The 22534-nt window shown below is 35.8% G+C and overlaps 1 protein-coding gene across 3 annotated transcripts in view; it reads left to right on the top strand.

Annotated features, from left to right (window-relative positions):
* Positions 1-22534, top strand: part of MYO6 (myosin VI) — a 143008-nt gene that overhangs the window by 50985 nt on the left and 69489 nt on the right. For all 3 annotated transcript variants that reach the window (XM_078055073.1, XM_078055074.1, XM_078055072.1), the window contains exons 2-6: positions 5977-6118; positions 10729-10798; positions 15158-15231; positions 18528-18657; positions 20392-20497. In XM_078055073.1, coding sequence (XP_077911199.1) covers positions 6002-6118; positions 10729-10798; positions 15158-15231; positions 18528-18657; positions 20392-20497 — 497 coding nt within the window. In that variant the 5' untranslated portion in view covers positions 5977-6001. The remainder of the gene's footprint in view (positions 1-5976; positions 6119-10728; positions 10799-15157; positions 15232-18527; positions 18658-20391; positions 20498-22534) is intronic.

Here is a 22534-nt window from a genome sequence, read left to right as displayed (position 1 = left end):
GATTAATTTTATGTAGTTATGATTCAATACTGTATGTTTGTTTATGGTTCTCTCAACTGTGGATGGTGTCATGTATGGTCTGTGTTTGTGTAAATTTTGATAAATTTTGATTTTTTTAGTAGATTTAAATATATTTTATGGTATCAAATGATAAGTAAGAGTAATATCTACATACATTTTATTAGACTTGTATCTATATTTTATAAAGTCATGATATATCTTTTTCTTAATTTTTTCAGTATTTCTAGGCTATGTGGTTTATCTGTTTTTTCAAATTGTTATAAATCTCCAAAAAAATTTCCATATATTTATTGAAAAAATCCACAAGTAGACCCATGCAGTTCAAACCCATATTATTCAAGGGTCAGCTGTACTTCTATAGATTACTATAATGCTTACTTAAAAAATATCAGTTGTCAATTAAGTTCTAAAAACAAGATAATTTTTAGTTGATGATGGCATATTGTAAAATATTTTTGTTCTTTTCCTGAAAAACGTAAGGACTTTCAAGAATTTCAAATTTGCTGACCTAACTCCAATGATATGTATATGTAATCAGGCTTTAATGTGTTTAAGGTTTCTAGTATAATAGCACCGGGAATTGAGATGTCTTTTTAAAATTTCCTTTGCAGTGTCTTTTTAAGTACTCTTCATAAGCAAACATGCTTTAATGAGTGTGAATGTTGATTGCATGGGTTTTTTCTGAATGGTTTTCTGGGAACAAATAGTAACGTGTGAAATAATTTTGTCTTTTGTGGGATGAATAAATCGGACTTCATTATTGAAGGATAATTTGTTGTAAGTATTTAGGATTCTAAAAACAAGTGAAACCTTATTAAAAAAGAGGTTTATTCTAATATAAACCATGCACTAGGTAGAAAATAATATTTAATTTAATAGGGGAGGATATGAAGTGTCCACAGTTTCTCCCGACACAAGTACATCATCAGTACAGTTAGAATAAGACAAGTTCAGGTAAGAATCTAGGCCAGCTTCATGGGGTCCAAGATCAGTGGATGTCTTTGATGACAGTGCTCAACGTGGCTATCTCTTGGGTCATACTGCTCCAATTTGGGCTGGTTGTTTGCCTAAGTACAGGGCTCTAAGTTGGAAGTAATTTTCCTTTGGAATTTTATAGACACTGCTTTGTTGACTTCCTGCTTCAGTGTTGCTGACGTCATTTTGATTCATGATCCTTTGGATATGACCCATGTTTTTTTCTTCTGATTTCTCTAGATATGTATTGCATCTTCTCTTTATTCCTGGTGTTCTGATATTTGACATAGTGTCTTTGTGTATGTGTGTGTGTTTTTCCCAGTTATTGTATTGAGGACTTAATGGGCATTTTGGCTAGACTCTAGAAAATCATGCCTTTCAGTTCAGTTTCTTTAGACATTTTAGTTTTCTCATTTCTCTTTTTTGAGGGGTCAGGATGTCTGTTGTTCCTGATATTTTGATGCTTAATTTTATTTGTCTCATTTTCATATCTCCCCCCCATCTCTTTTTTCTTGGCTTTCCGAAAAATTGCCTCAGCTTTATTTTTTATACCTTCTAGTGAATATTTCATTTCTGCTGTTATATCATTAAAGGAAAATTATTTTAACACTTGTTAAAATGACAAGAAAGACCATTCAGGATTATTGCAGTAGGAGTGTATTAGTCTGTTTGGTCTGCCATAACAAAATGCCATAGATTGGATGTCTTAAAACAGAAATTTATTTTCTCACAGTTTTGGAGGCAGGAAGTCTGAGATCAGGGTACCAGCATGGTTGAGTTCTAACGAGGACTCTCTTTTTGGCTTTCAGATGGCCACCATCTTGCTGTGTAATTACATGGCCATGGGGGGGGGGCGGGGATAGAGGGATCTGAGATCTCTTTTCCTCTTTTCATAAGACCACTAGTCCTATTGTATCAGGATCTCATGCTTATGATGTCATTAACCTAATTACCTCCTAAAAGCCATATCTCCAAATATAGTCATATTAAGAGTTAGTGTTCACATATTAAAAAATACAAATTTTTTGGGGGGAACAACAAAATTAAGTCCATTGCAATCTGTAACAAATAGTATTACAATAGAGGAGAGAGATGGGGCTCAATTTTGAATACAGCAAAGACAGCTGGGGATTATAGCCAATAAGCAGAGTAAGGGGGTCAGTGGATACAAAATAACTGAGAGAAAACAGCAAGGATAGGAGATTCTTGAAGGCAGTTCAAGGATTTATACATCAAAGTTAGGGGATGAAAAACTTGATCAGATATCAAGGGAGAGGGAATTTCTCCAAATTGGCTTATCAGGAGTCTTGCTAAAACTGGCCTATGCAGACCCAAAAAGGATAGGACAGACATGGAAGGCCTAGTGCCACAGCCTCGTCAAGAAGCAGGCTCAGAGGAGCCTAATTAAAGTTTGGTCAAGGAGAGAGTTTTTTCAGCTTGTGGTAATTTGTTTTCTAAAGATTTTATTTATTTGACAGAGAGAGAGTGTGAGAGAGATCACGAGCAGGGAGGGAAGGGTAGAGGGAGAAGCAGACTCCCCGCTGAGCCGGGAGCCCGATGTGGGACTCGATCCCGGGCCCCTGGGATCATGACCTGAGCCGTAGGCAGACGCTTAAAGGACTGAGCCACCCAGGCGCCCAGCTTGTGGTAATTTTTATATATATACTCTTAAATGTTCTGGCATTTCTCATTCCAGAGAATGTCTTTTCCAGAGAATAACCTTGAAGCTTCTCTTGGGGTAGTGATGGGAGTGGGGATGTATTTGCCTAGCAATGTGGAGTATGTGCATGTTGGTGGTATTAGGAAATTTCTTTCTTTCTTTTTTTTTTTTTTTTAAAGATTTTATTTATTTATTTGACAGAGAGATACACAGTGAGAGAGGGAACACAAGCAGGGGGAGTGGGAGAGGGAGAAGCAGGCTTCCCGCTGACCAGGGAGCCCGATGTGGGGCTCGATCCCAGGACCCTGGGATCATGACCTGAGCCGAAGGCAGATGCTTAACGACTGAGCCACCCAGGCGCCCCAGGAAATCTCTTTCTTAAACAACTTTCACCTAGTCTTTCTTATGTTAGACCCTCTCTTTTCACTCTTGGTTCTAGAAGTGTCTTTGCAGTATAGTTACTATGTCTTTTGAAAGTCAGTGGTAAAATCTGAGTTGTCTTCCATCTTTCCCTATTCCTGACTTGAGATTCAGCTCTCAGGTTTGCTGAGTCAGTTGCCTGTCAACCATCTGCTGTCCAACTTCCAAAGTACTGTTGCTATTGTCTCCTCTTTGTTTTTTTCCCATCCTTGTGGACTGATTTCTTTTTAAAGAATCACTTTACTGTAGATTTAGGGATTTGATGAAGGGGCAACATTAGTTGTGTGCCTTTAAATCTGTTGTCTTGACTGGGAAGTTGCAGCAAATGGTTCAGAATGGGAAAGCAATTTGAATAGTTCAAGGGAATTCGCCATTTTTTTAGACTTTGAGGATTTTGCTTTGCTGTGATTTTTTTTTTCAGATACTTAATTATTCCTAATGATATTTCATGACTATTCTGTAATTTCCTTCTGTACTTAGAAGAATAACAAGACCATTTTTGTAAAATTTACTGGTGGCTTCAAACAGCAGGTATTGGGAAAAATAAGTGGGAACAGCATGACTAGTATCTGTTGGGTACCATTAGAATGATGATCTCTATTTTGTCACTAAATCCTCATAGCAATTCTGTAAGGTAAGTGATATCACTTATTGGTAAGGATAAAGATAATGATCAGTGAGATTAAGTAACTTGCTTAAGAGCTAGTCAGATAGTGGTGGAGCTTAGTTTCAAGCTTAGGTTTTTAAGACCTTTCAACTCTTTTTAGTTCACCATCTCCTTTTACTCTTCGAAACTGTGTGCACAATTCATTCATTCACTCAGTGACTATTAAGTTGCCTGCTCTGTGTTGGGCCTTGGGAACACAGAGAGGACTAGTTCATGCCCTGATGGAATAGGGATGACATGATCAGATTTACCTTTCATTAGGATTTCTGGTGATCCATGCAGATTGGCAAGAGTAGCAGCAATAGGCAGCTTAAGTTAATTACAGAAGTCCTGGTAAAAGGCCATGTTGGTTTTAACTAGGATGACAGAGGCAATATAAAGAAATGGGTGAAAATGAGATGCCTATTAGAGGTAGAGTTGACAGGTTTAGGGGAGTGATACGAATTTGCAGGGAGCTGGAAGAATTGAGGATGACCCCATGTTTGATTTGAATTGAGTGTTGGTGCATTTACTGATATAAGGAAGAACAGGCTGGGGTGGTGGAAAAGAGTAACAATATAATCATAACAATGTTATATCTTTTAGATATACCCATGGGAAGATGTCCAGTAGGCACATGAACATCTGGGAACTCAACTGAGTGGTGTTCTGGGCTAGAGCAATAAATTTGGGCATCACTCACCTAAAGATGGGACTTAAAGCCATGGGACTACATAGAATTGTTTAGGTAAAGTGTGTAGATGTAGGTGTGGTAAGTCTGAAGCAGTGTTACTGATTCACTTCTCTGGAGAATCTTCATTTAATTTCTTAACTTGGAATTACATGTAAACCTAATAGCATTTGCTCCTTGGGGAAAGCAAATCCCACTGTATAGTCATGGCATAAAAGACATTAACCAAGAAGCACATTGCAAACATGCCAGTAGTTAGCAGCTTTTTGACTGAACTACATACTACACATCCTTGACTTTCAGGAGAGAATAGACCTGAGAGCATCCACATGGGAAATCCCAGATTTACAAATGCCACAAAAGAGGAAAGTTTATGGTATGTGCATCAACTCTTCTTTAAATATAGATAAGTAATGAAAAATAAGTTCCCATTGAGATGCTGAAACTAGAACATCCGGGATCACTCACTAGCCAATTCACTATTACACATTAGTCTCATAGAATCCGAGCTCGTTAAAATTAAATATTTTACATGTCATGAACCCTTTGGGATGAATTATAAATGTTAGATATGACAGTGCTAAGCATGAAAGAAGCTTTATAAGAACACTTGAAAAATTAGAATTCACAGTCTCAGTGTCCATCAGTAGGACAGTAGGTAAACAATTGTGGTATAATTGTTCAGTGGGCTAGTATATGCAACAACATGGTTGAATATCAACATTTTGTTGAGTGAAAGAAGCCACACATAAAAGCTATAAGATTTCATTTATATGAAGTTCAAGAAAAGGCAAAAATTAATCTGTGATGAGACAAATCAGAACATTGGGTCTCTATGGAGGTTAGGGATTGACCATAAGGGAACTTCCAGGGGATGATGGAAATGCTCTACATATTGATTGCGGTGTTTGTTAAATGGGTATATGTATTTGTTGAAACTCACCAACTTGTATACATAGGATTTGTACATTTCACTGTGTATAAGTTTTACTTCAGTAAAAAAAAAACAAAAAAAACCAGTATGCTGAGTGGTTCTGTGAGGGTACATATAGGGAGCCACATGGGTAAAGCATCCCTGTAGTCTCAAATTGTCAGGGTAAGTTTCTCAGGGGAGGTAGTCTTTCACATGTCTCATTTTTATCCCTTCAGGTTTAAGATGACTTTTGTTAAACTCTTAGATAACTCTACACAATAACATCTATTCCTGGGACAACTGTTTAATTTATTGTGTGATTCAGAATACTTTAGGTAATAAAAGGAAGTGTTTTTATCAGCTACACTGGGGCAATAAAAACGGTGACCGTTTCTCCTGATCTCTATACTGCTCAAAGTGTAGTACTCCACTGCAGTCATGGTTGAAGGAAGGCAGTAGGAGAGCAGGTGTTACCTGAGGGGTAGTCTCTGTATGGTCCTTATCTAAAGGTGGATAAAAGGGGTCAGGATTACCTGTGGCAGGGGCTGACATGTGTTTCTATGAATGGCAACTTACATGTTAGCTTTCTAAAAAGATATTTATTTTTTATTTTCAAAGTTATTCATGTTTTATTTGTTCCTTTCAAACAGGAGATAGTGGACACTCCTTTCAAAAATGGAGGATGGAAAGCCTGTTTGGGCGCCACACCCTACAGATGGATTTCAGATGGGCAATATTGTAGATATTGGCCCTGACAGCTTAACAATTGAACCCTTGAACCAAAAAGGCAAGGTGAGTTTCTCAGCTGAGATTTCAAAATTTGATTTTTTTCTATAGGTGTCTCCCTTCTTAATGAAATAGATATTCCTAGCACAGTATAAGGGAAAGCAATTTTCTGGTAAGTGAATCTTAGTTTTCTAGTGAGTTATTTAATTATTGTTTAAGTATATATCCTAGGGAAAAAGTGGTGTCCTATCATAAAATCGGACAGAAATCTAGTGAGCCTTTTATTATATCATTCTTAAGAAATAGCTGTATGAGAAAATATGAACAATAACATTTTTATTCCTTATACTGTATTGCTAAAGCTAATATATCTGTGATGTAGTCAACATGTTATAAAACAAAAATATGAAAAGTGAATGGGATTATTTTATCAAGTTTTGCTTTTTGCTTTAGCTTCTAGATGATTTTTTAAGCCTTTTATTTACTTAAATTTATTAGCATGGGATTGGAGTAAATATATTTCTATTAAATAAAGATAGTTGTCTCTTTTTTAAGATACTTAAGTCTAACAAACCCATCTATTATTACTAATATTTTCATTATAATGATAGTTTTTAAAACACAAAAGCATACTTTAATTTTGTACACATGGCATCTATTTCTTTTTAAGCTTAGAGTAGACAGTATTACAAAATGGGAGTTTGGGGAAAATGTGATCAGGAGTCTCTTTGAGTCTTCATGGGGACTATAAGGTCTGTTGTTGTGGGAGAACTTCACAATTTTCAGTTTAATAAATACTCCTGTTAAACAGATCTTCTGACTAAATTAAATACGTTGATGTCATTTCTGTTTACTTTAGACTCTGAGACTGTTCGTGAATAATTTATATTCTACTGATACATGGTTAACTAATGCCATGTGACTGCCATCCTTCTGGGAACCTTAGAAAAACAAGGTGGATCTCTCATGAGGTCTTTTCACAGAGAAAACTATTCTGTTACTGTAAACAACCCAGGAACCTAAATGCATAATATACAATGTGCTGTGTTAGAGGAGGCCAATTAAAGATACTCTCAGGAAAGAAAACGCAAAATGTTTCTAGTTTTTCCTCTTATTAACAAGTACCTCTTTGTACTTACAATGCTGTACATGTTCAAAGAATGACAGAATTAAGAAATAAGCTCAATTATTTTCATATATTTGAATCTGTAGGGGAGGGAAAATTTTCCTCTACTCTTTCAGGTCTCTGGCTAGACCTAAGAATAAAACCGATATAAGACAGATTCACAGTAGAAAAGCATACCATTTTTGTGTGTATATTGGAACCTTCACAAGAGAATGAAGATCCAAAGAAGTGACCGGAGCAGAAAGCTTTTATACCTTTTTGACAAAGAAACAATAAATTTGTGAAGAATTGATAAGACAAAGGGGTTTGGGTTAGGGGCAGTACATTGTGGTAAAGTAATTAGGAAGATAAGAGTTAGTGTGACAGAGTTTGTATAGATTTCTCTTGGCCTTGATTCCCCGTCTCTGGTGATAAGAATGTCTTCTTTCTTCCTGGTACAGGGAGGGCACTTTTCACATAGGAATTTTATCTTCTGATTTCAGGGATAAAAAGGAGGGTGAGAATGGCTTTCTTGCACCTGCTGTTTCTCAAGAACGTTTAATTGAAAATAATTAGTATGTTAAAGTAGTATATTTAGGGTTATAGAAATTTAGTGAGCCTTTCAGTATCCTTCAAAGTCTTTTTTCATTTTTATGTAACATATTTTATAAGCACAGTAAATCAGAAGGCTACAATGAAATGAAAAGTATTATTTCCTAGGTATATTCTGTTGTATATATTTTGTTATATCCACAGGTGACAAAATAATTCAATTCAGGCACAGAGGAAACTTGATTTATGAGTATATGCTTTTTCATATTTTAAATATTTTGTGTGCTTTCAACTTTTGCCTTAATAGTATTAGTCAGTGCATACATAGAAGCAATAAAAACACTTCAAATTTAAATTGTGGCATTATGAAAACTTTATGGATCTGTAGGTAATTCTATAAACTAAGAAGCTTCTTTCCATAAAAATTTTTTGGGAGTTAACAAATTCTCAGGGATTGCTTCTAATTTTAATTTTTTCTCCTACTCTCTGATCAGGGTCTTAATAAACTATAACATGTCATAATAACCATATAGTTGAAAAGATCCATATGAGTAGCAGTCTTTTGCTTAGGTAATTCATGGTAGAGAGATCATCATCTTTTAAATATTAAGGAATTAAGTGCATAAAGTGATGGACAAGTCAAGTAGATCTGTTTGCTGATATAGTAGAAGCATGGAAGAGGGAATTATTAGCTCTGGTAGGGACCATGTCTTTGATGATAGTAAAGGCTTTAAAAATTTTTTGATTGTGACCAATAGTAAGAAAATGGATTTTACATTGCATTTGATATGTGTTTTGTGCATGTGTATATAATTATAAGAAATAGATTATATATGTCAACAAGTATGTGTATTATGCGTGTGTATGCATATTCATAAGTGAAACATCCTTATCACATGTGATGCATTCTGATATTTTCTAATATCTTTTATGCTGTTGAAAATGCTGTCTTGAACCTCTAAATTGATTTCATGTTCTATATGCAGCAGACTGGAAATCAGGCTAAAGCTCTAACTCTATGGCATTTTAAGGGTCCACATTTTCTTTTTCTCTCTACTTTGCTAGTATTATCTTTTATCAGTCAACAGTCTCCTCCTCATACTCTTGCCATATGATTATTCTTGTGTGTCTGTTTCTCCTTTTCTTCCATCTTTCCTCTCCAGTATTTATCACGCCCTCACCATGAGCCAGGTGGTTTTGGGTGCTTTGTGTCCTTGCTCACAGTGCTCCTTTTGTCACTCTCCATAGCTTTTTGCTTAGCAAATATTATTTATCTCTTAAGACTGAGGTCACCTCCTTTATGAAGTTTTTCCACAGATACCCATTCTCTTCCTCCTCCTCCCATGCAGTAGAATTTACTGTTGATTATTTCTTCTTTGGAGGAGTGCTAAAAATTCTTAGCTGCCTGTAATATTTTATCAGAGATATTTGTGTACATTTCTCTCCCCCTCCCTACCAGACTGTATTCTCAAATGCAGAGACTCTTATTTGTCCGTTTTGTCATTGGAGCTTGATGTGCTGTGTTTGATGTGTGGTAGATGTTTACTGCTGGTGATCAATGTGTGCTTTGTTATGTGATCTTCCCCTGATAGGAGAAAAATGCATCCTCCCTCTAAAAGAAAACAATTGCTTTAATGAGACAAATTTTCTTTCTCACTGAGTAGGCAGTAAAAGGGAGAAGAAGATGAGGGCTGGTGATAATTGGGGGATGAAGGAGGGAGAGAAACTATCTTTTAGGATTCATTACTGGCCTTTTACCCCTGCTCTTAACCTTCCCATTTGAGGAATTTGTTGTCCTCCACTGCTGCCCCACTTTCTGGATCCTCTTATATTTGATGTGGCTCCTAACAAGATAGAACCAAAAGCTGGGGTCTGGGGAGTCCTTACCCCCTTTGCCACAGCTGTGAAAAGGCTAATGTCTGTGACATGAGCAGTTATTTTTGAATGCATTTTCCTATAGAATCATTGTTAGAAATTGTAGATTGCTTTATATTGCCATTAATATACTTAATGTACATTATGGATCAGTTCTGATTTTATGATCTATCTTGTAAACCATTGCACATTTATAACATGTGTGCTGGGTTCCAAATAAGTAACTTCCAGAGTCTTTAGGCATAATTGGTTTCTAATTTGGGTGTGACTTTGAATTAAGGTAGTATCAGCGGCCTGGATTTTACTCTGTAAACTATAGCAGTAGTCTTGTCTTATACTCTGGCACATATGTACAAATATAGACCTATAAATATTATTTTAAAATAATTGAACATTTTTCCTTAGAGTTTTATTTGATATAGATGGAAACTTCAACCACAAGAGTAATTGTAATTGAGAAGTATAAATTTATAGATGACTGTTAGAATGACATGAATAAAATTTAATACTCTTTAGATGTAATTTGAGATCATTTATTCTCTCTTGCAAGATACTATCTTAATTCTAGAGTTTCTACCATAGCATTTAAATGGTATAATAAATACAGACTTATTCATGGATATCTGTAATTTTATAGACCAAATAGTTTTGGATACTGTTTATATTTCTGATACATTTCTATACAGGAATTTGGGTCTAATATGTTTTATTTACACAGTAGCATTAATTAAATAATAGTCTGTTCTGTTGGTATATCTAATTGAATGTTACTTTTTTTAAACAATAAAATTGCTTTATATACAAACATTAAAATTTTTTTAAAAAGTTGTTAAAGTACATACCATGTAAATTTAATATTAACATACTTCTTGTTTTGCCCCATTCTAGCTAGGCATTAGAGCACAGGATGTTTTTTATTGATTTCCATTATTGATTTCATGTTCATGGTAAAGTGGATAATATTTGAGTAAAGTTATTATCCTCTTTTTGGGTTAGTGACTTATTAAATAGAAGGATCTTGTATTACATTTTAATGAAGAGCATACTGTTGCCATTATTACAAGGTATGCGGCCAATTAAGCTCCTTTATTTTTCTTACTGTTTATAAGCTTCTAGTTTAATGAGCTCTTGTTTTGTTTGTTAGACATTTTTGGCTCTCATAAACCAAGTGTTCCCTGCAGAAGAAGACAGCAAAAAAAATGTGGAAGATAATTGTAAGTATCAGGTTAAAAAATAGTTCTAAGCACAGAAAAGGAAGCTATCCTTCCAAAAAGTAAATTAGTGGTTATATTACTAGGTATACTCTACTGGTTCAGAAGAAATGTAGCCTTTTGATATGAAGGTTCATGTGAATGGGGGAGCTCAAAAGTCCTGAATTCATTATTGTCTCACATTTGCACTTTGGTGAAAGAGTCTTGAATGTCCTTTTAGTGTTATCTCAGTTGTGTAAATGTGGGAAACGGTAATAATTTACTATGAAGCCTGAACCAAAAATCTGTTGTTAACAGTTCTGAAAGAGTTATTTTGAAGCTCATCTAGAATCAGATAGCTTTTATAGTAGTATATGTGGTTCAGTAATTTGGAAGTTGAATCAAGAGGACCCATTTAATGTCACTGTTTAAGGGAAACCAATATTAAAAAGAAGTATAATAAGTACTAATTGAAAAATTGATTTTAGAACATTGTATTTTATCTGAGCATATTTGGTGACCAGACCATGTTTATTCTTACATTTTCAAGGTTAAGCAGTTTCATTTTTTATTTGGCAATATTTTTTTTAAAGACTTATTTATTTTAGAGAGAGAGCATGCAAGCTGGGGGAGGGACAGAGGGAAAGAGAGAGGGAGAGAAGCAGACTCCCCGCAGGAGTCACGGGGCTCTGAGTGGGGTTCAATCTCATGACCCTGAAATCATGACCTGAGCTGAAATCAAGAATTGGACACTTAACCAACTGAGCCACCCATGCACCCCTATTTGGCAGTGTTTTAAGAATCATGTCCCATTGCTTGGTTATCATTAATGGTGTCTGACATTAAAAACTCTCCATTTAAAGAAAAAAGGGACTCCTGGCTGGTTTAGTCGGTAGAGCATGCATTTCTTGATCTCGGGGTTGTGGGTTCAAGCCTCACACTGGGTGTAGAGAGTACTTAAAACCTTAAAAAAAAGGGGGGGTGGGGCGCCTGGATGGCTCAGTTGGTTAAGCGACTGCCTTCGGCTCAGGTCATGATCCTGGAGTCCCGGCATCGAGTCCCACATCGGGCTCCCTGCTCGGCGGGGAGTCTGCTTCTCCCTCTGACCCTCCTCCCTCTCATGCTCTCTGTCTCTCATTCTCTCTCTCGCAAATAAATTAAAAAAAAAAAAAATTAAAAAAAAAAAAAAGAAAGGGGGTGCCTGGGTGGCTCAGTCGTTAAGCATCTGCCTTCGGCTCAGGTCATGATCTCAGGATCCTGGGATAGAGCCCCGCATCGGGCTCCCTGCTCGGCGGGGAGCCTGCTTCTCCCTCTCCCACTCCCCCTGCTTGTGTTCCCTCTCTCGCTGTGTCTCTCTCTGTCAAATAAATAAAATCTTAAAAAAAAAAAGAAAAAAGTAAGAGAAAGGAATGTATTTTCTCCTTGTTGATTTTTCTTTGGAGTTCACATTTGAGTAAGCCTGTAAGGTCCCCATATGTGGATGGGACAACGTGGAATAGTGGAGTAAGGGAGAGCCAGGGACCCAGGGAGAGCCTGAGTTCAGATTCTGACTGTGCTGTTAGGAAGCTGTGTGCTTGTGGTCAATTTATCTCTCCTCTTTGAGCTTCTCATGTTAAATTTGGAGTAATAATGTATATGTTGCGTGTGTAGAGATGACATAATTAAAATGCTTGGTGCGGTGCCTGACCTCTAACAGTCTCTCAAATGGTAGCTGTTATTATTAGGTGTAGGAGATTGAGGAAAAAAAATGTAGAGTTTCTTTCCAAAATTGCTGGAGAATTTGTATCATAATATTTTCCTGAACAGTAATCAGAACCAAAAAAACAAAAGGAAAGAAATAAAAGAATGAGATTCTACAGTATTTAAAATCAGAGAAATGATTCTTTTCTGTTAAAACTTGGTGGAACATTCAGAGCTACGAATTAATCCTTTTCATATATTAAAATAATGTTTTTTTGTTTACATATCTGCATGTAGCTAAACATAATAAATGGTTTTGAATTTTTTTAATCCATTTCTTAAATTAATATTTTAAAACATGGTTATATGATATTCTCTCTGCTTCCTTTAAGTTAGAATTCCTAATCCCACAATATGTTCCCCTGAAAAAGCTAATAATATAAAGCCATACTAACATGTGAATGACGACTTGCTCTCATTTCTTTACTTCCTTCCACACACACCCCCAGCCTTATCATGAATATCTTTTAATGAAACTAAATGAATCCCTAAGTTGTGAAATATCTGCCAACGGGCACAAGGGTCTTCCTCTTAAATTGTACTACTCAAGGTATTTCATTTTATTAAGACGTTGAAAGGTAAATGGTATTTCAGAATGGTAGTTCAGAGGAAGGTGAGAGAAGGGGGAGTGGTTTAGCATTGTGCTTTGGATAAGAAAAGGTGACATGTAGATCAGGCTCCTGGGGGATGAAGGTGGAAGAAGTGCAGGGATATAGAAAGGTTGGTGACCAGAAGCCAAACTAGATATACCTCTGCTGCCTACCTTCTCCAAATCTTTCTCAGTTCAAGGGAAAGATGCCATTCAACTGTTAGGAGGCTTCACTCACTAACTTCTTGTTTTATTCTGTTATAAGTGACATTAGAAAACAGTGAGATGGACACCTGGGTGACTCAGTCGGTTAATCATCTGACTCTTGATTTCAGCTCAGGTTATGATCTTGGGGTTATGAGATCGAACCCCACGTGGGACTCCACACTGGGCATTGAGCCTGCTTGGGATTGTCTTCCTCTCCCTCTGCCCCTCCTGTCCCTTCTGTCTCTCTCTCTAAAAAAAAAAAAAAAAAAGAAAGAAAAGAAAAGAAAACAGTGCCACATATGTGCTTGGAAAGTGAACTGGCTGCATTATGTGACTATAGAGGCCTAGGCAGTCTTTTTTGAGATAGAGACTGCAAGAGACTCTTGTTTGACAGGATTGGTCTGTGGTAAGCACCCTAAAGAAAGTACAAAGAAGAAAGTAGTTCTAGTGGTGGTGGTGGTAGTGAGAATGGGGAATTATCCTTTGTGAGATAATTTTTGAACTGACCTTAAAGTGTAGGTAGACTTTTGGCACCTAGAGATACAGAGGTAGACTCCAATGCATGAATATATTTGGGTTTGATAAGTAGTTTAGTCTGCCTGCAAGTTAGACCATAGTAAAGGGAATTACGGAAAATTATATGAAAAGGTCAGTTGAATGCAAGTTTAATAAGGGCCTTGAATATCAGACTTGAATATTGATTTTGGTAGTTGATGGAAACCCAGTGATGTTTTTTGAAGAGGAGAAAGATTTAATTAGTGTTCTAGTTTAGTTAGATTTATGTGTTGAGTAGTCTGGATGGATTAGAGAAGAGAGAGAGTGCTAATAATAGAAACAAAGTGGTTGGGGAAAAAGAGTGGTTTTGTCTACTGTAGCATGTGGTAGAAATGGAGAAATGAAACCCAAGGGAGTGGAGGGCTGGGAGAGTAAATATTAGGCTGGGAGAAAGAATAAGTCAGAGTATATTATGATAATATTATGTATAATACAATGCACATTAACAATTATATGTGTGTGTGTATATATGTATGTATATAATACATACTTTGATGTATTAGTAGAGCAGATCTCAGAAAAACAAGATTTCTACCCTGATTGTGTTAATTAGCTGCATGTCCTGGGTTAACACATATAATTTTCCCGGGACTCTTATTTCATATCAGTTGTAAGGCATTGACTGAATGATCGGATTGTCCCTTCTCATTCTAAAATTTTATCTTTTGTGTTTTTCTGTAAAATTCTGAGCATCTGATTTATTTAGTATAATCACTTTGTTGTATTGAAAGTGTATTAAAATCAACACTATGAAGTGTAGTACTTTCTTTCCACTTGAATTGTACTCAACTTCTTAGTCAACTTTCATCAACTTTCATTAATGTATACTCACCTGGTACCCAATAGATGTACTCACCTGTTTGGAAATTTGTTGTTTAAAAATATCACTGTAACACATGTAAACTGGATGTATTTTAAATTGGCCTCTGGGGTTTTACATGTCCCAGCGTTTTAAAAAGATGGAATTAAATCTAACCTAGGGGCGCCTGGGTGGCTCAGTCATTAAGTGTCTGCCTTCGGCTCAGGTCATGATCCCAGGGTCCTGGGATCGAGCCCCACATCGGGCTCCCTGCTAGGCGGGAAGCCTGCTTCTCCCTCTCTCACTCCCCCACTTGTGTTCCTGCTCTCGCTAACTCTCTCTCTCTGTCAAATAAATAAATAAAATCTTTTAAAAAAAAAATCTAACCTAGCAGGTGGATTTTAGCTTGGATCAAAGTGATTCAGATTAAGATAGTATTGTTTTATCTTGCTTTTCTTCAAATATTTAGTGGTTTACAAATTTTATGTTTCAGGTTCACTAATGTATTTAAATGAAGCCACTCTTCTTCATAATATCAAAGTTCGCTACAGTAAAGACAGAATTTATGTAAGTATTTTACATATGATTTAGGTTTTTGTGGGGATAATTGTTTTATATGCTGCTGTTTGATTTTGTCAAGCTTGAAATTTTCTAACAGGAAATCTTATTTGATCTGTTGAATAGAGTGTGACCTCCATAAGGATAAGGATTTTTTTCTAGTTTACTGCTCTAATTCCAGGGTTTAGAACATGCATGGGACATAGTAGGCACTTAATGAATATTTGTGGAATGAAATAATGAATTCAGAGCATCATCTGATATCTTTCAGACTTAAAAATATCCAATTTGGTGGTTTCAAAAAAAACACTAATTGGGATTTTGATTTCTTATTTTTGGCATATGTTTATAGATACCATTTAGTTAATTCACTTTCCACATTTTTCTGCAAAAAGTTAAGGTAACTTATAAAGAGAATATATATTGAAATAAATACTTTGATGACAAAGAAATGTAAATTAAAAGAGAAAGCAGTACCTGAGGAAATCTTAAGAACACTAAAACACATCATAAAGCCTAAATAGTTGCAATATTTCATTAAACCCTAGATAACTTACCTTAAAAAACCAGAATATTAAAAAATGAAAAAAAGTGCTTTTGGTGTTAGTTAGGGTTTATACCACATTGTTCAGATGGATACTTAACTAGTATGTTTTAATTATAATTATTCATTGGGCATGTATGAGGTTTTATTCTAATATGACCTTGTAGATTTCTTTGTTGGCTGGAGATAAATTACCCCACTGTAGTTCTCCTGTTATAAAGATGGGGCTCCATTATTTTTGAAAGAAGAAAACACATGGCTTCTGTGACTCTTCCCAGCTCAAATGGCAGTCTTAATCTTTTATATCACTATCAATTTGCCTAATTATACTCACTTAATTCTGACTAAATTACCTTTAGTCTTTGCCATCTGTCCTAATAGTGACAGCTGGGAAATAGAACTAGTCTTGTCTTTTTCAGGAGAGTTTACTTGCCATCTTTCAATTGTATACAATATTAGTCTTCACTTTCTTCTTTGATTTTTTTCAAAATTGACTAAACAGAGAATATATTTAGGTTGATATATGGCTATTTTTTGATTAGAAATACATTTAGAAGCAAAATTCACTCAATCAGCAGACTAATGTTGAGAATCTGCTGTATGCTAAATGCTGTTTTAGTTACCAAAATAATGCAAATTTTTTAAATTTGTTAAAACAATTGAACTTGTAATAAGTGATTAAAAGTTGATTTGGCTCTAACCAGGAAATACCATCTTTCAAGTAAAAATGGTCACTATTTTTTCTGTACATGTCTTACATTACTTGGTGGTATAGCAATCATATTTATTTTAGCAAATTTTAATTGTTTTAATATTTTTTCTAGAAATTTGGAAAATTTTTATTACTTTTACAAGGAATGATTTTACTTTTTAAGAATTGAGATACTTTATTTTTATTTGGGATATTTATACAAAAGCTTGACACTCATGGGATTTTTATTGGTTTTTTACTAAGTTTCCTATGTTGCTGTGGTATTGCACATTGCTGACTGTGACCATTAATAACTGAAGATTTATACGCATATTTGTTATACTTTCAAGAAAATTAGTTGTCTTTTTTTTCACATTTAGTCGACCTACAAGTCTTTTCTAAATTGCATGATTGATAAAAAAAATTATCCATTTGTGAACTTTAAGTTTTTGTTTTTCATGTATAATGTCTACATCGCTCTGGAGTATTTTAGGGTTATTCCTAGCTTTTTTGATCTTTCTTTTCCTAAGATGTGTATGCAGTTGGGCAAGTGACCTCTGTTAGATAGTGGCTTTTTGGCATCATCAGCTTCTGTTTGGAAAACCAGTATTTTCAAAGTTATCTGAGGCCATGATTGGTATGTTTTTCCTAGCCAATTATGTCTTTTAGTTATAAAACTATTAAAAATCAGCAATACATAACTATAGTTATTATTACCCTAACATATGGAAGAAATGGAAGTAGTTTGGAATAAAAGTTTAAATTTAATTTTTTTCTGTTTCTCACCAACCGGAATTATCATAATTCTTCCTTAGACTTGAGTAGAACAATAGCTAACTCACATTTAACATTTTCATTGGCTACTAAAATGTCTGTTACTTTCCTTTGTTTCCTACAGAAAGATTATTACCTGGAATTTAAAAATTTTTTACTCCACTGCAGTAAACATCTTTGAGAGCATTCATTGAATTTTAGATTAGTGGTCTGAGAGTTCAGGGTTTCTGCATCATTTCCCTTCTACGACTAGAAGCAGAAAAGAGAAAAATATGGTCCTGCCTGCCCTCGTTTGGCCAGTAAACCACAACTAATTGCTAAACCACAACTCTTTTTCTACGCACAAGGAATTTTATAAATCCTGTTGGTGCATTTTTCTGGTCTTTTAGAGCCACAGTTAAATTCCAAATTTAAAAGCAAACTTAAGTTGGTCATTAAACATTTAGCCTGTCAATATTCTAGGCAATGGTTAACATATGTTGTTTTGCAAAAATCTGGGACCAAGTGCTCACCAGAGCACTAAATTAATTCTTGGCTTTCAGTGATGGAGATTGGTCTAGAGGATCCTATGAGTTCTTTAAGCTCTTCAGTAGCAGGGTAAATAAAGTAGTCCAGGTGAGGAATATAAATGACTAAGACTTGAGTTGTAGGAATAGATAGGGTAGATTTCTTTTTTTTTTAAGATTTTATTTATTTATTTGACGGAGGGAGACAAAGCAAGAGGAGGGAACACAAGCAGGAGGAGTGGGAGAGGGAGAAGCAGGCTTCCCGCTGAGCAGGGAACCCGACGCCAGGCTCCATCCTAGGACCCTAGGATCATGACCTGAGCCAAAGGCAGACACTTAACGACTGAGCCACCCAGGCACCCCAGGAGAGTAGATTTCTTAAGTAGAGTCAACGAAGAAGGCTGATTGAAATAGAGGCTTAGACTCAGCCTCTGTCTCAATGTCTGTGGTGGCTTGGTGGTGATGCCATGAACCGGGGGGCAGGAGGGAGCATATAGGAGGAGACTGTTTTCTTTGAGGCAAACTGTAGTCAAGAGAGATAATCTTAATTTTGGATCTGCTGAGTATGAGATGCATATAGGATGAGAAGATGAAAATATGTATTAAGAATTAGAGAAATATGGGTCCTGTAGACTGTATGTTTAGGGCTTGAAAAGCAGATTGGAAGTCCTAATTTATATAGAGAATTAAAGGTCTGTATTTGCTGTATTTTCTTTCTCCTATGAGCCTTGTTTAGTTTTAAATAAAAATAGTAATTGGAAAATTTTGTATTTATGCCTTTTCTGTTTAGACATATGTCGCCAACATTCTGATTGCAGTGAACCCATACTTTGACATACCTAAAATATATTCTTCAGAAACAATAAAGTCATATCAAGGAAAATCTCTTGGGACAATGCCACCTCATGTCTTTGCAATTGGTAAGTGATTTATTTTTTTCCCTTATATTGTACAAATTTACTGTTTTTCTTTTGGATTAATAAAAGATACCATGAGTTGAATATGTATTTTGGTGGGCCTTTATGCATTTTGAATGTATCACCATTATTTAGGAGCATGTATCTTACACAGGATGGGGAAGACTACTTTTGCAGCTAACTCATGGGGTAGTTATACATCATTATCTTTGTTAAATGTGTCTCCGTCCTCTTAAATATGTTGAAAGTTGGATGGAATAAAAGCTGCCCTAATGGTTCTTTTTTACTCCTTGACACAATCAGCTCCATCTTAAAAGTGTCCTCCTTCATAGCTTTGAGGCCCAGGCCTTCCACTCTTACCCAGGTCATCACTAGTGAGTGTGTTACTAAGGCTAGGTGTGAGCCATAAGAGCAGACATCTTCCCTACCTTATCTTGCATCAGGGCTTTATAAATGTTAAGAATTAGAAATGATATATGCTTCATATCTCTAGGGAATCCATGTGGAAGACAGCAGTTTTTGCCTTTCTCAGGTTTTCTCTCATCTTTAGCTCTGAGGAACACAGAGATGGGGTTTTTTGAACATACACACCCCTACCATAGCTGGTGACTGCAAGTACAGAGATGTTAACCTTTTGGATCCAGACATAATCAGCAGTTAAATGATGACATGTTTTGGTAGTAGTTCTTAGTGCAGCCTGTTTCTCTTTGGGGTTTCTTTTCATGCCTATGTTTTGACCAAACCAGGCATCACTTCCCAATTTGGCTGACTTATGTACTAGGCAGAGTGAGTATGTCAGCCAAATCCAGTGCAATAGCGGATTGACTTTTGGTTCTGAGATGCTCTGATGGGCATTAGTATGTTTTGTATCAGCTAGCAAAATGGTGTAAAATCCTTAGAACCTGAATATGACTAAGCTCATCACTGGAGAGAAATTATATGTTTAAAATGTAAATAAACTGACTTATTTTTAGTTGTTTACTGCTAAAAAAAATGTCTAGAATAATATCATGAAAGTGGGTGGAACAGATTGTTGATAAATTTTCCCCTTGTCCTAGCCCCTGGTCAGAAGGATGGATATACTCTTGCATGCAGTTTGCATTTGGTCCGATAGAGTAAAAGCCATTTGTAAAGCCTTCTTCATTTGTATGGGTAGCACATGTCTGAAATGAGAAATAGTTGTCCTATAGAGCTCAATTGGTTAGGACCTAATTTTGAATTAAAATTGTTTTAATATGAGACCACTTTAACAGACTTAAATTGTGCTCAGCTTGTCTTCGTAGTACTACTACACAGATTTTGCAGTTATGAAGTTTTTTCTCCAGCAGAATTTTTGGTTACCAGATTTCTTAATTGGTAGCTGTTCTTGCTTTTCCCTGGGGCCTTCATTAGTTACGTATACTGAGCTTTTTTTTTTTTTTTTTGGTCTGCTCTGGAATTAGGAAGAACTGAGCCACAGATCATAATATGAAGACATTCTAGTACAAACATAAGAGTTGTTTATTTGGATTTCATATTACTTACCTGTCAGGGTAATAAGATAGGACATTTAAAGTAAAAACTTTTAGAGATGTTTTGAACACTTGAATGATTTTATTTTAAAATGTTACTAACTGTAAACATACATTTATAATTTCTTTAAGAGCAAGTGTTCTTTGATAGTAAGACAACTTTGTATCATTTAGTATATTTGTATTTAGTACACTGCTCATCATTAATGTGTTATTTTGACCCTAGCGGATAAGGCTTTTCGAGATATGAAGGTGCTCAAGATGAGTCAGTCTATCATCGTATCTGGAGAATCAGGAGCTGGCAAAACAGAAAATACAAAATTTGTTCTAAGGTGAGGAGTTTTTAACTAACCTGGAATATTTTGAACAGGTTTATTTTTTTTTAATTTGTGGTAAAAAATATATAGCATAATACTTACCAGTTTAAACATTTCTCAGTGTACAGTTCAGGAGTGTTAAGTATATTCACATTGTTTTTCAGCCAATCTCCAGAACTTTTTATCTCTAAAACTGAAACTCTATGCCTGTTAAACAACTCCATTTCCCTCTATTCCAGCCCCTGGCAACTACCCTTCTGCTTTCTGCTTCTATGATTTTGACTACTGTAGATACCTCATATAAGTGAATCATACAGTATTTGTCTTTCTGTGGCTGGTTTATCCCACTTAGCTTAATGTCCTCAAGTTTTATCCATGTTGTATCATGTGTCATGATTTCCTTTCCTTTTTTTTTTTTAATTTGAGACAGAGCAAGCACAAGCGGCGAGGAGGGTCAGAGAGTGAGAGAGGGAGAAGCAGACTCTCCGCTAGGCAGGGAGCCTGATGTAGGGCTTGATCCCAGGACCCTGAGATCATGACCTGAGCTGAAGGCAAATGCTTAACTGACTGGGCCACCCAGGCGCCCCTTGATTTCATTTTTAAGGCTGCATAATTATTCATTTTGTTTACTCATTCATTCATCAGTGGTTGCTTCCAAATCTTGGCTATTGGGAATAGTGCTGTGAACATGTTATGAACAAAGAGATACAAATATCTCTTTGATTGAACAGGTTGACTTTGTATACTTTTGCATACTTTATTTTATTGTATTTTTTAAAGATTTTATTTTTTAATTTATTATTATTTTTTTAGAGAAGCAGAGGGAGAGAGAGAATCTTGATCTCACAACCCCGAGATAATGACCTGAGCCAAAATCAAGAGTCAGATGCTTAACCCACTGAGCCACCCAGGTGCCCTAAAGATTTTAAGTAATATCTACACCCAACATGAGGCTCAGACCCACAACCCCGAGATCAAGAGTTGCATGCTCTATCGACTGAGACAGCCAGGTGCCCCTTGCATACTTTATGAAATAGTTTGAAATGGTAGGCTCTGTCCCTTTTAAAACCAGATACCTTATGTGGAAGCTAAGCTTTAGATTGTTGAAAACTATCTCTGACATGTTCTTATGAGGATCCTAGAGGAGACCCATGCTGGTTAGGCAAAAGGAAATCGAGGAATGTTCCTTTAAAATTCAACCTTTACATTCTGTTCTCAGTATTCCTGCTCTTAGTGTGGTTGAAACCATTTTTTACCTTAAACTTATGGCAGTTGGCCTTCTTATTTCCATCTCCTCATCACCCTCCTCTCAGTGTATCCCCTTTGTTGCCGTCAAATTACACTCTATACTTTGTTTAGAATCACTGCATTATAAATACAGAAGGAACCATAGCACTCATTAGTGTAGTTCCTTCAGTTTACATACGTAGGGATGTTAAATCTAGTGTTGAAGCTACTGCTAGGAGCAGTGCATTCTGAATTCTCACCAGTGTTATTCCCACTGTATCACAGTCTTAGTCATTTGCTGGGGGGGGCCCTTCTTGAAATTCTGCTATTTTTATGTAGATGTATGGTATTCAGTTATTTGTACGAAATTAATTTAGAAGTTTGTTATTGTGTATTATGTATATGCAATTCTGGTTAAGTGAGTGCTTCCTAATACTCTGGGAATTATAAGTGGTTCAATTTCTTATTCTTTCTCTTCTGTATGTAAGAGTCATATGGTGAGTCTTTGGTTTATATACAGCTTTGAAAATGAACAAATAATTTAGAAACTGTAAACTTACAATACAAACTTATGTTTTAAGTCAAAGATTACTTTTTGTTTTGAAATGTTCCAGGAAAATAGTTGTTCCATAATGTTTAATCTTTGGCTAAAACAACATGAAGAGTGGTAATGTCCTCGTTGTTCAATGGCAGATTACCTCACTTTCTCTAGCCATATAGATTGAGTTAATATGCTATCACAGAAGACTTTGGAATCTTATGTAGACGATGAATATTCCTGTGTGAAAAGTGTGGCATCTTTAAAACCAAATAGTTGGTTCAAGT

The sequence above is a fragment of the Halichoerus grypus genome, chromosome 9 (assembly GCF_964656455.1).
Source record: "Halichoerus grypus chromosome 9, mHalGry1.hap1.1, whole genome shotgun sequence".
Taxonomy (NCBI): domain Eukaryota; kingdom Metazoa; phylum Chordata; class Mammalia; order Carnivora; family Phocidae; genus Halichoerus; species Halichoerus grypus.
The sequence above is the reverse complement of the archived record's forward strand: the minus strand, read 5'-3'. Positions and strand labels throughout refer to the sequence as shown.